Consider the following 14,222-nt stretch of genomic DNA (forward strand, 5'->3'; position numbering starts at 1 on the left):
TTACCACAATGGGAAAACACTTGTTTGTTCCTTTATGTGAGGCGTCGGTTGCCACGGAAAAGGGTAGGTTGTTTTCTTTTATGTAGTCTGTATGTTCCTGTACCGAATAGTGAGCGATGACGTTCTTGCACAATGCCTTGGCTTTTGTTCGGCCACAGGCCATCCCTTTAGCTGTGGGATAGTCACTGAAAATCTCCCGGTCCACTTTCATGCCGCAGTCTAAACTTCTGTAGGACTGGTGATGCTTTACAGCAGTGGTTCTCAACCTTTTTTCAGTGATGTACCCCCTGTGAACATTTTTTTTAATTCAAGTGCCCCCTAATCAGAGCAAAGCATTTTTGGTTGAAAAAAAGAGATAAAGAAGTAAAATATAGCACTATGTCATCAGTTTCTGATTTATTAAATTGTATAACAGTGCAAAATATTGCTCATTTGTAGTGGTCTTTCTTGAACTATTTGGACAAAAATATATAAAATAACTAAAAACTTGTTGAAAAATAAACAAGTGATTCAATTATAAATAAAGATTTCTACACATAGAAGTAATCATCAACTTAAAGTGCCCTCTTTGGGGATTGTAATAGAGATCCACCTGGATTTAGGAACTTAATTCTAAACATTTCTTCACAAAAAAAGAAATCTTTAACATCAATATTTATGGAACATGTCTACAAAAAATGTAGCTGTCAACACTGAATATTGCATTGTTGCATTTCTTTTCACACTTCTTTTTGACAGACATTTTAGTGAGGGTCAAACCATCATGGCATGGGGGAAACTCTGGCTTTATGGTAATGAATGGAATAGCCGACTTGATTTGATGTTCAGTTTATGAACTTACATTACATTACATACCCCCAGGGTACCATTTGAGAACCACTGCTTTACAGCATGGTACACCTTGCACAGCTCCGCAGCAGTTATCTAGTCATCCAGGGGCGACGAAACTTCACGAAAAAATGTCCTCATTGAAGAGGTGCCGCACGTTTATTACTTTTATGTTTATCCGTACCCGTATGCCGTTCAATTGCAGCTTTCCCCTGACTACTTACGTCGACATCACATCGACAAAGTGTGCAGAAGCCATGGAATGAGTCTCGGCTGCTTTTCGTTATAAATTCGTGCTCTTTTGTCCATTCAGAATTACACGAGGTCTTGCGTTTTGGCATGATGCTAACTTTCTGTCAATGTCATGAACCCTTGTTTACTTTTTTAACCAATGATAAGCAGATTTGTATCCGACACCGCTCTTAGCCAATCATTTGATATGTTACTGCGTTGGGGGCATTTTTTACGGTCTTTGATTGGCTATCGCGCTGCAGCCCAGCAAAGATGAAAAAACTCCGCTCTTCAAGCCTAGTGCCTCAAAAAGGAGGACAAATACGTGTCCGGCTTGATGCTACGCCGGACAGGGCATAAAAAATCCGGACTGTCCGGCCTAAATCCGGACACCTGGTCACCCTACACTTCCCCCTCGAACTGTCCTGGATAAACTGAAATTCTTGTTTCCATTCGTTTTGGAACTTACAAGCGCATTTCTTAATCTTACTTGTTGTCGGCGTCGCCATGGCTGTATCTTCCTCGTTTTTCTGCTTCGTCTCCTTGTTATGTGCGCAGTTGTGCACTCTCTAAAAGCCGTAGATGTTATAACGTGATTGGGCCGGCACGCTGTTTATATCGTGGGAAAAAGCGGACGTGAAAACAGGCTGTCCTCGCTCAGGTCCGCATGGAGCTGGAGGGGGCGTGGCCTCCAGCTCTGGCTGAAAATCGGGAGATATTCGGGAGAATATTTGTCCCGGGAGGTTTTCGGGAGAGGCGCTGAATTTCGGGAGTCTCCCGGAAAATTCGGGAGGGTTGGCAAGTATGTAAATAGGATCGCCTTCAAAACAGCACATCCTGAAGAGATCAATCAATCAATCAATCAATCTTTATTTATATAGCCCTAAATCACAAGTGTCTCAAAGGGCTGCACAAGCCACAACGACATCCTCGGTACAAAGCCCACATACGGGCAAGGAAAAACTCACCCCAGTGGGACGTCGATGTGAATGACTATGAGAAACCTTGGAGAGGACCGCATATGTGGGTAACCCCCCCCCCCTCTAGGGGAGACCGAAAGCAATGGATGTCGAGTGGGTCTGACATAATATTGTGAGAGTCCAGTCCATAGTGGATCCAACATAATAGTAAGAGTCCAGTCCATAGTGGGGCCAGCAGGACACCATCCCGAGCGGAGACGGGTCAGCAGCGTAGAGATGTTCCCAGCCGATGCACAGGCGAGCGGTCCACCCCGGGTCCCGACTCTGGACAGCCAGCACTTCATCCATGGCCACCGGACCTGTGCCCCACCCCCCTCAAGGAAAAGGGGAGCAGAGGAGAAAAGAAATGAAACGGCAGATCAACTGGTCTAACAGGGGGGCTATTTAAAGGCTAGAGTATACAAATGAGTTTTAAGATGGGACTTAAATGCTTCTACTGAGGTAGCATCTCTAATTGTTACCGGGAGGGCATTCCATAGTACTGGAGCCCGAATAGAAAACGCTCTATAGCCCGCAGACTTTTTTTGGGCTCTGGGAATCACTAATAAGCCGGAGTTCTTTGAACGCAGATTTCTTGCCGGGACATATGGTACAATGCAATCGACAAGATAGGACGGAGCTAGACCGTGTAGTATTTTATACGTAAGTAGTAAAACCTTAAAGTCACATCTTAAGTGCACAGGAAGCCAGTGCAGGTGAGCCAGTATAGGCGTAATATGATCAAACTTTCTTGTTCTTGTCAAAAGTCTAGCAGCCGCATTTTGTACCAACTGTAATTTTTTAATGCTAGACATAGGGAGACCCGAAAATAATACGTTACAGTAATCGAGACGAGACGTAACGAACGCATGAATAATGATCTCAGCGTCGCTAGTGGATAAAATAGAACGAATTTTAGCGATATTACGGAGATGAAAGAAATGGTCAGAAAGCGGTTTGAAGATGGTCTGTAAAACATAATCCATGCAAAATTTTGACCAAAGAACCATTACATGTTGTGTAGACCACAAGGAAGTGTTTTAAATGTAGAAAAAAATCATAATATGACCCCGTCAATGTGGCTTCCTTCTGTGACATATGAAATAAATTATTTATTTCAATGTAAAGAAGAAGTAAAATAACTAAGAATCATGTGTTTGTGTTTGTGTGCCTAAAGGAGTGGTCGCCAGAGTCAAGTCGGCCAATCAGCAGGAAGGAGCGAGAATCTGATGACAGTGTAGTCACCCTCACCAACATTGTCACGTCAGGCAGAGTGAACGTCTCACCCAGCTCCATCACCCAAAATGCCACCAGGTAAAAGACACCACCTCACCTATTGCATAGTTTCCTTTTTCGCTGATCATCCAAAGGACCCTTGTAGTATTGCACTTCTCAGATTAGGGATAGTTATTTGAATTTATGCATAGAGATGCACGTTTGTGGTGTAAGCTGAAACATGCATTCTGAAATTTAAGAATTCCTGGTACATATCCAGTTTTCTACCGGCGTAGTCACTGCTGTTGTGTCTTTGGGCAAGACACTTCACACACCTCCCAGTGCCTCCCACACTGGAGTATGAATGTGAACTAATTCAGTGGTGGTCAGAGAGGCTGTTGGCACAAATTGGCAGCCACGTTTCCGTTAGTCTACCTCAGGGCAGCTGTGGCTACAAATGTTGCTTACTAATTATTAATGTGTGACTGTGGATTGAATGAATAATGGGTCTCACTGTAAAGCGCTTTGGATGTCTAGAAAGGCGCTATATAAAATGTAATCCAATGACATAAGATCCAGTGAAAGCAGCTTTTTTTTTAATGCAGCTTTTAATCAATCCAAGAGTGGGCAGGTGTACCTAATTTCAAGACTTGTTAATGTGTATACTGTTCATGACGTTTCTTTCTGACCTTGTCTGTGAAAAAATAAAAGCGGTGATGTTTGTCTTCAAGATATGTATTTAACAGTGTACATTTTCAAAATATACATTTTGTTACTTTTGGAGAAATGACGGGACGTGAAGGGCTACCATTGCCATCAGGTAATGCCTCCACAAACAAACAACTTGCCGACATCCACAGGAAGTAGGTTGTAAATGAGACTGTGAAGCAAAATGTACACAAAAACCTATCCAATAAATATTATCGAGACCAGTGAGTCCCCAAACTAAGGCCCGCCAGCGTCCACTGTCTGACCTACCGAACGTCCCAAATTAAAAAAAAAAGAATAACAAAAAAAATACATATATACATTTTTTTTTTAATCTGTCTGGTCCAGCTGCTCAGGCAAATGGTATTGTTGATGTACAGGTAAAAGCCAGTAAATTAGAATATTTTGAAAAACTTGATTTATTTCAGTAATTGCATTCAAAAGGTGTAACTTGTACATTATATTTATTCATTGCACACAGACTGATGCATTCAAATGTTTATTTCATTTAATTTTGATGATTTGAAGTGGCAACAAATGAAAATCCAAAATTCCGTGTGTCACAAAATTAGAATATTACTTAAGGCTAATACAAAAAAGGGATTTTTAGAAATGTTGGCCAACTGAAAAGTATGAAAATGAAAAATATGAGCATGTACAATACTCAATACTTGGTTGGAGCTCCTTTTGCCTCAATTACTGTGTTAATGCGGCGTGGCATGGAGTCGATGAGTTTCTGACACTGCTCAGGTGTTATGAGAGCCCAGGTTGCTCTGATAGTGGCCTTCAACTCTTCTGCGTTTTTGGGTCTGGCATTCTGCATCTTCCTTTTCACAATACCCCACAGATTTTCTATGGGGCTAAGGTCAGGGGAGTTGGCGGGCCAATTTAGAACAGAAATACCATGGTCCGTAAACCAGGCACGGGTAGATTTTGCGCTGTGTGCAGGCGCCAAGTCCTGTTGGAACTTGAAATCTCCATCTCCATAGAGCAGGTCAGCAGCAGGAAGCATGAAGTGCTCTAAAACTTGCTGGTAGACGGCTGCGTTGACCCTGGATCTCAGGAAACAGAGTGGACCGACACCAGCAGATGACATAGCACCCCAAACCATCACCCAACCATGCAAATTTTGCATTTCCTTTGGAAATCGAGGTCCCAGAGTCTGGAGGAAGACAGGAGAGGCACAGGATCCACGTTGCCTGAAGTCTAGTGTAAAGTTTCCACCATCAGTGATGGTTTGGGGTGCCATGTCATCTGCTGGTGTCGGTCCACTCTGTTTCCTGAGATCCAGGGTCAACGCAGCCGTCTACCAGCAAGTTTTAGAGCACTTCATGCTTCCTGCTGCTGACCTGCTCTATGGAGATGGAGATTTCAAGTTCCAACAGGACTTGGCGCCTGCACACAGCGCAAAATCTACCCGTGCCTGGTTTACGGACCATGGTATTTCTGTTCTAAATTGGCCCGCCAACTCCCCTGACCTTAGCCCCATAGAAAATCTGTGGGGTATTGTGAAAAGGAAGATGCAGAATGCCAGACCCAAAAACGCAGAAGAGTTGAAGGCCACTATCAGAGCAACCTGGGCTCTCATAACACCTGAGCAGTGCCAGAAACTCATCGACTCCATGCCACGCCGCATTAACGCAGTAATTGAGGCAAAAGGAGCTCCAACCAAGTATTGAGTATTGTACATGCTCATATTTTTCATTTTCATACTTTTCAGTTGGCCAACATTTCTAAAAATCCCTTTTTTGTATTTGCCTTAAGTAATATTCTAATTTTGTGACACACGGAATTTTGGATTTTCATTTGTTGCCACTTCAAATCATCAAAATTAAATGAAATAAACATTTGAATGCATCAGTCTGTGTGCAATGAATAAATATAATGTACAAGTTACACCTTTTGAATGCAATTACTGAAATAAATCAAGTTTTTCAAAATATTCTAATTTACTGGCTTTTACCTGTAGATGCCCATATCTGCAGTACAGATTTACTTTACAAAAGATAGGTGTGGAATACTTCTCTTGTTGACTTATTTGCGTTTGACTTTATTAAATGATTGTATTAGTGTTTGGCGCAGCCCGACCGGAGCAGGAGGGGATAGAAAAAAAACAAAAAACCGGGGAATTGTGATGACAAGACAACACACACTAAAAAAAAATCTATCTATCCATCTATCTGCCATGGCTGTCTTGAGTTTCCAATCATTTCTACAACTCGTATTTTTTTGTGATAGAGTGATTGGAGCACAAAACATTCATGAAGTTTGGTTCTTTTATGAATTTATTATGGGTCTACTGAAAATGTGATGAAATCTGCTGGGTCAAAAGTAAACATACATCAATGTTAATATTTGGTTACATGTCCGCTTTTGGTAGCCATCCACAAGCTTCTGGTTGAATTTTTGACCACTCCTCTTGACAAAATTGGTGCAGTTCAGCTAAATTTGTTGGTTTCCTGACATGGATTTGTTTCTTCAGCATTGTCCACATGTTCTCAATGGGGTTTAAGTCAGGACTTTGGGAAGGCCATTCTAAAACCTTTCTAGCCTGATTTAGCCATTCCTTTACCACTTTTGATGTGTGTTTGGGCTCATTGTCCTGTTGGAACACCCAACTGCACCCAAGACCCAACCTCCGGGCTGATGATTTTAGGTTGTCCTGAAGAATTAGGAGGTAATCCTCCTTTTTCATTGTCCCATTTACTCTCTGTAAAGCACCAGTTCCATTGGCAACAAAACAGGCCCAGAGCATAATACTACCACCACCATGCTTGTCGGCAGGAATGGTGTTCCTGGGATTAAAGGCCTTACCTTTTTTCCTCCAAACATATTGTTGGGTATTGTGGCCAAACAGCTAAATTTGTGTTTTATCTGACCACAGAACTTTCCTCCAGAAGGTCTTATCTTTGTCCATGTGATCAGCAGCAAACTTTAGACGAGCCTGAAGGTGTCGCTTCTGGAGCAAGGATTGCGTTTTCTTCCTGATCGTGGCAGTGACAAAACTGTGCCATGCACTTTATACTTACGAACAATTGTCTGCACTGTTGCTCTTGGGACCTTAAGCTGCTTTGAAATGGCTCCAAGTGACTTTACTGACTTGTTCAAGTCAATGATTTGTTTTTTCAGATCTGCGCTGACTTCTTTTGACTTTCCCATTGTCGCGTTTGTAACCGAGTCTAATGACTGCATCACATGAGCTCTATTTAAATGGGCTCAGAGAAGTCAACAGGTGTTGTCAATCATAATCACTCACATGAAGTCAAGAGGCCATGCCATGAAGCTAATTTGATTTGATTGTAAATTTTCTAAATTTTCTACATCACCAAAATTGATAATGTATGTTGCTGTATGTATACTTTTGACCCAGCAGATTTCATCACATTTTCAGTAGACCCATAATGAATTCATAAAAGAACCAAACTTCATGAATGTTTTTTTGTGACAAACAAGTACCGTATTTTTCGGAGTATAAGTCGCACCGGCCGAAAATGCATAATAAAGAAGGAAAAAATATATATAAGTCGCAATGGAGTATTGGTCGCATTTTTTGGGGAAATGTATTTGATAAAAGCCAACACCAAGAATAGACATTTGAAAGGCAATTTAAAATAAATAAAGAATAGTGAACAACAGGCTGAATAAGCATAAATAACCAACTGAGAACGTGCCTGGTATGTTAACGTAACATATTATGGTAAGAGTCATTCAAATAACTATAACATATAGAACATGCTATACGTTTACCAAACAATCTGTCACTCCCGATCACTAAATCCCATGAAATCTTATACGTGTAGTCTCTTACGTGAATGAGATAAATAATATTGTTTGATATTTTACGGTAATGTGTTAATAATTTCACACATAAGTCGCTCCTGAGTATAAGTCGCATCCCCGGCCAAACTATGAAAAAAACTGCGACTTGTAGTCCGTAAAATACGGTTTGTGCTCCAATCACTCTATCACAAAAAAATAAGAGTTGTAGAAATTATTGGAAACTCAAGACAGCCATGACATTATGTCCTTTGACCACGACTGTATGTATGTATGTATGTATGTATGTATGTATGTATGTATGTATTTATTTATTTATTTATTTATTCATTCATTCATGTATACGCGTGTGCGTGCGCACACACACACACACACACACATACACACACACACACACTGTAGATTGCCAAATTATTTTAACCCAATGTGGCCTCCCATGTCAAAAAATTTTGGGACCCGTGATCTGGACCACACGGAAATGTTTTTTAAATGTACCGTATTTTCCGCACTATTAGCCGCACCTAAAAACCACAAATTTTCTCAAAAGCTGACAGTGCGGCTTATAACCCGGTGCGCTTTATATATGGATTAATATTAAGATTCATTTTCATAAAGTTTAGGTCTCGCAACTACGGTAAACAGCCGCCATCTTTTTTCCCCGTAGAAGAGGAAGCGCTTCTTCTTCTACGGTAAGCAACCGCCAAGGTAAGCACCCGCCCCCATAGAAGAGGAAGCGCTTCTTCTTCTACTGTAAGCAACCACCAAGGTAAGCACCCATCCCCGTAGAAGAAGAAGCGCGCGGATATTACGTTTCATTTCATTTGTGTGTTTACATCTGTAAAGACCACAAAATGGCTCCTATTAAGAGACACGCGTACAACGCAGAATTCAAACTCAAGGCAATAAGTCACGCAGTAGAACACGGAAATAGAGCAGCAACGAGAGAATTAAACATAAATGAATCAATGGTGCGTAGGTAGAGGAAGCAACAAGATGACCTGCGCCACTAAGACAGGGAGACAGCGCCGGACGACATACGCCAACATCTGCCAGTGGATTGTAAATGCCTGGGCGGATATATCAGTCTCAACTGTGGTCCGAGCTTTCCGGAAGGCAGGATTCACGGAACTGCTGGACAACAACAGCGACATTGACTCTGATGACTTCGACGAGACGTAGCCGGCCATTTTGGATGCCGTATTCGCCCAACTTTTTAATTCAGACACTGAAGAAGAATTCGAGGGATTTACGGATGAGGAATAATTTCAGAAAGTGAGCTTTAAATGTTTATTTTGTGTTTTATGTGACATTAACGTTTGAGCAACGTTGAGTTATTGATGTTGCTATTGCTCTGCACTAATTTGAGTGTTACTATTTTTGTGATTGCACATTTGCACATTACATTTTGGGGGTGAACAGAGTTGTTAGAACGCTGGTTTGTAATATAATATTAAAGTTTGACTGACCTATCTGACTTTTTTTTTTACATTCCCTTTAGCGCAGCGTAGGCGCGGCTTATAACCCGGGGCGGCTTATAGGTGGACAAAGTTTTGAAATATGCCATTCATTGAAGGTGCGGCTAATAACCCGGGGCGGCTTATAGTGCGGAAAATACGGTAGATAGAATAATCATGTTTTCCCTTTAAGCAAGCTGGTGTTTAGAGTAATGATGCGATCTATTCCCGGAGTAGCCCCACAGACAGCACCATTAAAATTTGTTTGAGGTTGGGTGGGAACATTTTTTTTTCCATGGTAGTCCACGTTTATCATTGGCGGGCCGGCACAAGTAAATGGATGCATGGAAAACACCAAATCGATTAGCCTTATAACATTGTTAACTTAGCTAAAACAGGAATTTAATGCAAACGACTAACTGATTGGCTGACATCAGGCCTGTTTAGAATATGAACTGTAATTGTTTGTGAAATGGGTAAACTTTTGTGAAATTTGTGAACAATTTGCTTGTCAATTGGAAGAAGTAGAAAGCGATCACAAACTTTGAAGAGGAGTATGGTATTGATAAAGCCCTCCCTCTGTTAAATACCTTACTCCCAAATGTAACTTAGTTGTTCTGCAGTTTTGAGCAAATAAAGATCCCTGGCTCCTATATAAGGAAATACATTATGTAAATAAAAGCAAGGTAAGTCTTAAATCTTTATTCTCCTCTTATAGGCAATGGTAACATATATTAATGGAATGCAGTAGTCCCCTTAAGGAGTTACTGTAACATTGTCTGCATAACACACACTCATTAGTTGTAAGGTGTGTGTGGGGGTGCATGTTCAAACTCTCCTTGCATTCCTCCCTCACCTTAAAATTGGCTTGGTGCCATATTGAAAAGATTCCAGCACTAGGCTGAGATATGTGCTCTTTTTTTTTTTTAGCTATTTCTTTTTGTATCTTGCCATGAAACAAAAGTCTGGGCTACTGTTGCAGGCTCATCTTTTGTCCAATAAGTCAATCAATCAATCAATCAATGTTTATTTATATAGCCCTAAATCACAAGTGTCTCAAAGGGCTGCACAAGCCACAACGACATCCTCGGTATAGCCCACATAAGGGCAAGGAAAAACTCACCCCAGTGGGACGTCGATGTGAATGACTATGAGAAACCTTGGAGAGGACCGCATATGTGGGTAACCCCCCCCTCTAGGGAGACCGAATGCAATGGATGTCGAGTGGGTCTAACATAATATTGTGAGAGTCCAGTCCATAGTGGATCTAGCATAACAGTAAGAGTCCAGTCCACAGTGGGGTCAGCAGGAAACCATCCCGAGCGGAGACGGGTCAGCAGCGCAGAGATGTTCCCAACCAATATACAGGCGAGCGGTCCACCCCGGGTCCCGACCCCGGACAGCCAGCACCCCATCCATGGCCACCGGATCTGTGTGTCTTCCCCTCCACAAGGGATAGGGGGGAGCAGAGGAGAAAAGAAAAGAAACGGCAGATCAACTGGTCTAAAAAAAGGGGGGCTATTCAAAGGCTAGAGTATACAAATGAGTTTTGAGATGGGACTTAAATGTTTCTACTGAGGTAGCATCTCTAATTGTTACCGGGAGGGCATTCCATAGTACTGGAGCCCCAATAGAAAACGCTCTACAGCCCGCAGACTTTTTTTGGGCTCTGGGAATCACTAATAAGCCGGAGTTCTTTGAACGCAGATTTCTTGCCGGGACATATGGTACAATACAATCGGTAAGATAGGCTGGAGCTAGACCGTGTAGTATTTTATACGTAAGTAGTAAAACCTTAAAGTCGCATCTTAAGTGCACAGGAAGCCAGTGCAGGTGAGCCAGTATAGGCGTAATATGATCAAACTTTCTTGTTCTGTGTGAGTTATTTAGTGTAGAAAGTGATCTAATGGAATCTAACATGGCTAGAAATGTCTTTTCTGTTCATTTGACACATTCAAAATCTTTAGCGATCAATTACCGATAGTACTACACTGAAACCTGTCGCCCCCGTTTTATGTCGACCAAATCAAGTCCACGTCCTTCTACCATGTTTTTATTACTAAAAAGTGCTTCCTTAAGCCAACATCTTCAAACATTGTCCACATAAAATTTGAGACCTGAATAAGTAAATTCTATGACGTTTATGTTGACCTGTTTTAGTATAAAGATCATGATCCCTAACTGAGTAAAACAACAAGAACATAACTACTGTCTAGTTAGACAGCATCAAAATATTTACACACAGTGACTTCCTGTTCAGTGCAAAGAAAGTTAAAAAATAAAAGCCTTTTTTATTATATATATATATATATATATATATATATATATGTGTGGGGAAAAAATCACAAGACTATTTCATCTCTACAGGCCTGTTTCATGAGGGGGGGTACCCTCAATCGTCAGGAGATTTTAATGGGAGCATTCGCATACCATGGTTTATATAGGGCACAGAGTGGGTGGGTACAGGCTGGCCTAGGGGCGTGGTGATTGGCTCATGTGTTACCTAGGAGGTGTTTCCGTCTATGGCGGCATGCTGTTACAATTTCGCTGCGCTTGTTGAGGGATGACAGGTCTGGACGGTAAATAATAAACAGTTTCTCTTTCAAGCATAGGTTGCATCTTTTATTACCACTATTGTAAGGTGTGCTGGATGCAAGAATTTGCCATGTTATTGAATATTCAACATTATTGTCTTTGAGGTCCCAAATGTGTTTGCTGAGTTCTGTGGTATTTCGCAGGTTTTTGTTCCTGAAAGAAGCCTTGTGATTGTTCCATCTGGTTTTGAATTCTCCCTCGGTTAATCCTACATATGTGTCGGATGTGTTAATGTCCTTGCGTATTACCTTAGATTGGTAGACAACTGATGTTTGTAAGCACCCCCCGTTGAGAGGGCAATCAGGTTTCTTTCGACAATTACATCCTTTGTTGGTTTTGGAGTCGTTCTGTCTGAGGGCCGACGGCTCATTTGCAATTGTTTTGTTGTGGTTTGAGATGATTTGTCGTATATTGTTCATGCAGCTGTAGCTCAATTTAATGTTGTTCTTGTTGAATACTTTTCTTAGGATGTTGTCTTTGGGAAAGTGTTTGTCAATCAGATTGAGGAATTTGTGTCCAATGTTCGTTGAGACGTTTTTGCTGTATGGGGGGTTGTACCAGATGATGTCGTTCCGTTTTCTGTTCTTTTTTGGCTGGTTTCCTGGCGTGGGTTCATAGGTGAGGGTGAAATTGTATCCGCTTTCATCAAGGGCTTTTTGGTACGGGGGGGTTGCTTGGTCAAATTCAGCTTTGCTAGATGACAGCATCGATAGCCTTTTATTGATTCCGGTAGGTATTCTTTTCGTGGTGGCGGGTGGGTGGTTGCTGTCATGGTGCACGTATTGGAGTGTTGTGTTGGGTTTCGTGAATGGTTGGTAGCTGTTATTTCTCAGGTTGAAAGTGATATATATATATATATATATATATATATATATATATATATATATATATATATATATATATATAAAATAGAGGAGACAGTCAAGTGTTCACTCTGCTTCTTTTATTTTGCTATTGATAGCTCAAGTTATGGAAAAGTCAGAAACGGGAACCAGTGATTATATTTCAGGGCTAATCCAGATCACCATCTGGATTTTAGGACTTTTTTTCACTAATGGGAAGTAGGGCCTTGCGGAGGACTGTGCTAGGAGTGCCCCGACTTTTTCACTTTCAATATAATACTGATATTAGAGCATTGAGTATTGCCTGAGACCAATATTATTCCGATATATCGGTTACAAACTTTTATTTGTTGTGTGTAATATTAGTAACGGTTTGATGAAGTAAGACTTGTGCTGTCTTTAAATTGAAGTACAGTCATAATTCGTTTTTGGTGCCATCTAGTGTTCACAATAGTTCTTTAAATTAAGCTCATGATGCAGTACAGTAGGTTGAATGATGTGGACACATTTGTTAGTGGATACTATCTAATATGAGAATTTGTATCTGTTAGTAATATCACATTTATTTTTATTAGATTATTTGATACTAGTTTATATCGACAAGTGTTTTAGATTGCAATATTTTTCAATTAAGGACACCAGAGCCGGCCCAAGGCATAAGCGTACTAAGCGCTTGCTTAGGGCCCCGCGGCCACCAGGGGGCCCCCAAAAGCAATTAACAAAAAATTATTATTTTTTATTTTTTGCATGTACAAGTCTGACTGATGATTTCCAAATGATCAAAGATATATTATTGTACAAAAACACAATTTAAGGTCAACATTTTTGCACATTGCTGTTTCAGGTTTTTGTTACCAAAAATAATAAAGTGAATCAGAATCAGCTTTATTGTCCAGTTATGTTTAACACACATGGAATTTAACTTCAGTAGACTGCGCTCTCTTTGTACAAAGTAAACATTAAATATGAACAATTAACTAAAAATATAAACTAGTAATTAAAGACTAATATGTACAAGACTGATGAGACAAGATGACTCTTTTACTGTAAATACAAAGCTTTATCACTTGGACTGTTCAACCCCAGGCCACTCTTGTAGCTGAATGTTTTCTACATTTTAAGATTAGGAACCATATGTGGCACTCTGGACATCATTCGTTCATTCATTGGTATTATTTATGTTCTTAACTGGGCCACCCCCATATCTTTATAAATGACATGTCATTTGTAAAGACATGCCAGGCTGACAATAGGATCATGTAAACAACACTGCCAGAGCCGCAATGAGTTTATGTATTATTTATATATTATTGGCAGAAATAGAGGGCCCCAAAATCAAATTTTGCTTAGGGCCCCATGGAGGCTTGGGCCGGCACTGAAGGACACTTATTACCAGTGTTGGGATTAACGCGTTACAAAGTTGTTTTCGGCGGTAACTAGTAGTCTAACGCGTTATTTTTTATATTCAGTAACTCAGTTACCGTTGCTACATGATGCGTTACTGCGTTATTTTACGTTGTTTTTTTTATATAGTATCGGCTAGAAACTGAGAAGATTTGAGTGTGTTTTATTGCTGCGGTGTCGTCCTTCTGAATGTTTCTGTGTCACAAGGA

At 40.8% G+C, this 14,222-nt stretch overlaps 1 protein-coding gene across 6 annotated transcripts in view; it reads left to right on the forward strand.

The window, feature by feature from the left end:
- Nucleotides 1–14,222, forward strand: part of pacsin3 (protein kinase C and casein kinase substrate in neurons 3) — a 126,967-nt gene that overhangs the window by 79,208 nt on the left and 33,537 nt on the right. For all 6 annotated transcript variants that reach the window (XM_061975064.1, XM_061975063.1, XM_061975062.1 and 3 more), the window contains one exon: nt 3,196–3,332. In XM_061975064.1, coding sequence (XP_061831048.1) covers nt 3,196–3,332 — 137 coding nt within the window. The remainder of the gene's footprint in view (nt 1–3,195; nt 3,333–14,222) is intronic.

Source organism: Nerophis lumbriciformis, linkage group LG15, assembly GCF_033978685.3.
Source record: "Nerophis lumbriciformis linkage group LG15, RoL_Nlum_v2.1, whole genome shotgun sequence".
In the NCBI taxonomy this organism is placed as follows: Eukaryota; Metazoa; Chordata; class Actinopteri; order Syngnathiformes; family Syngnathidae; genus Nerophis; species Nerophis lumbriciformis.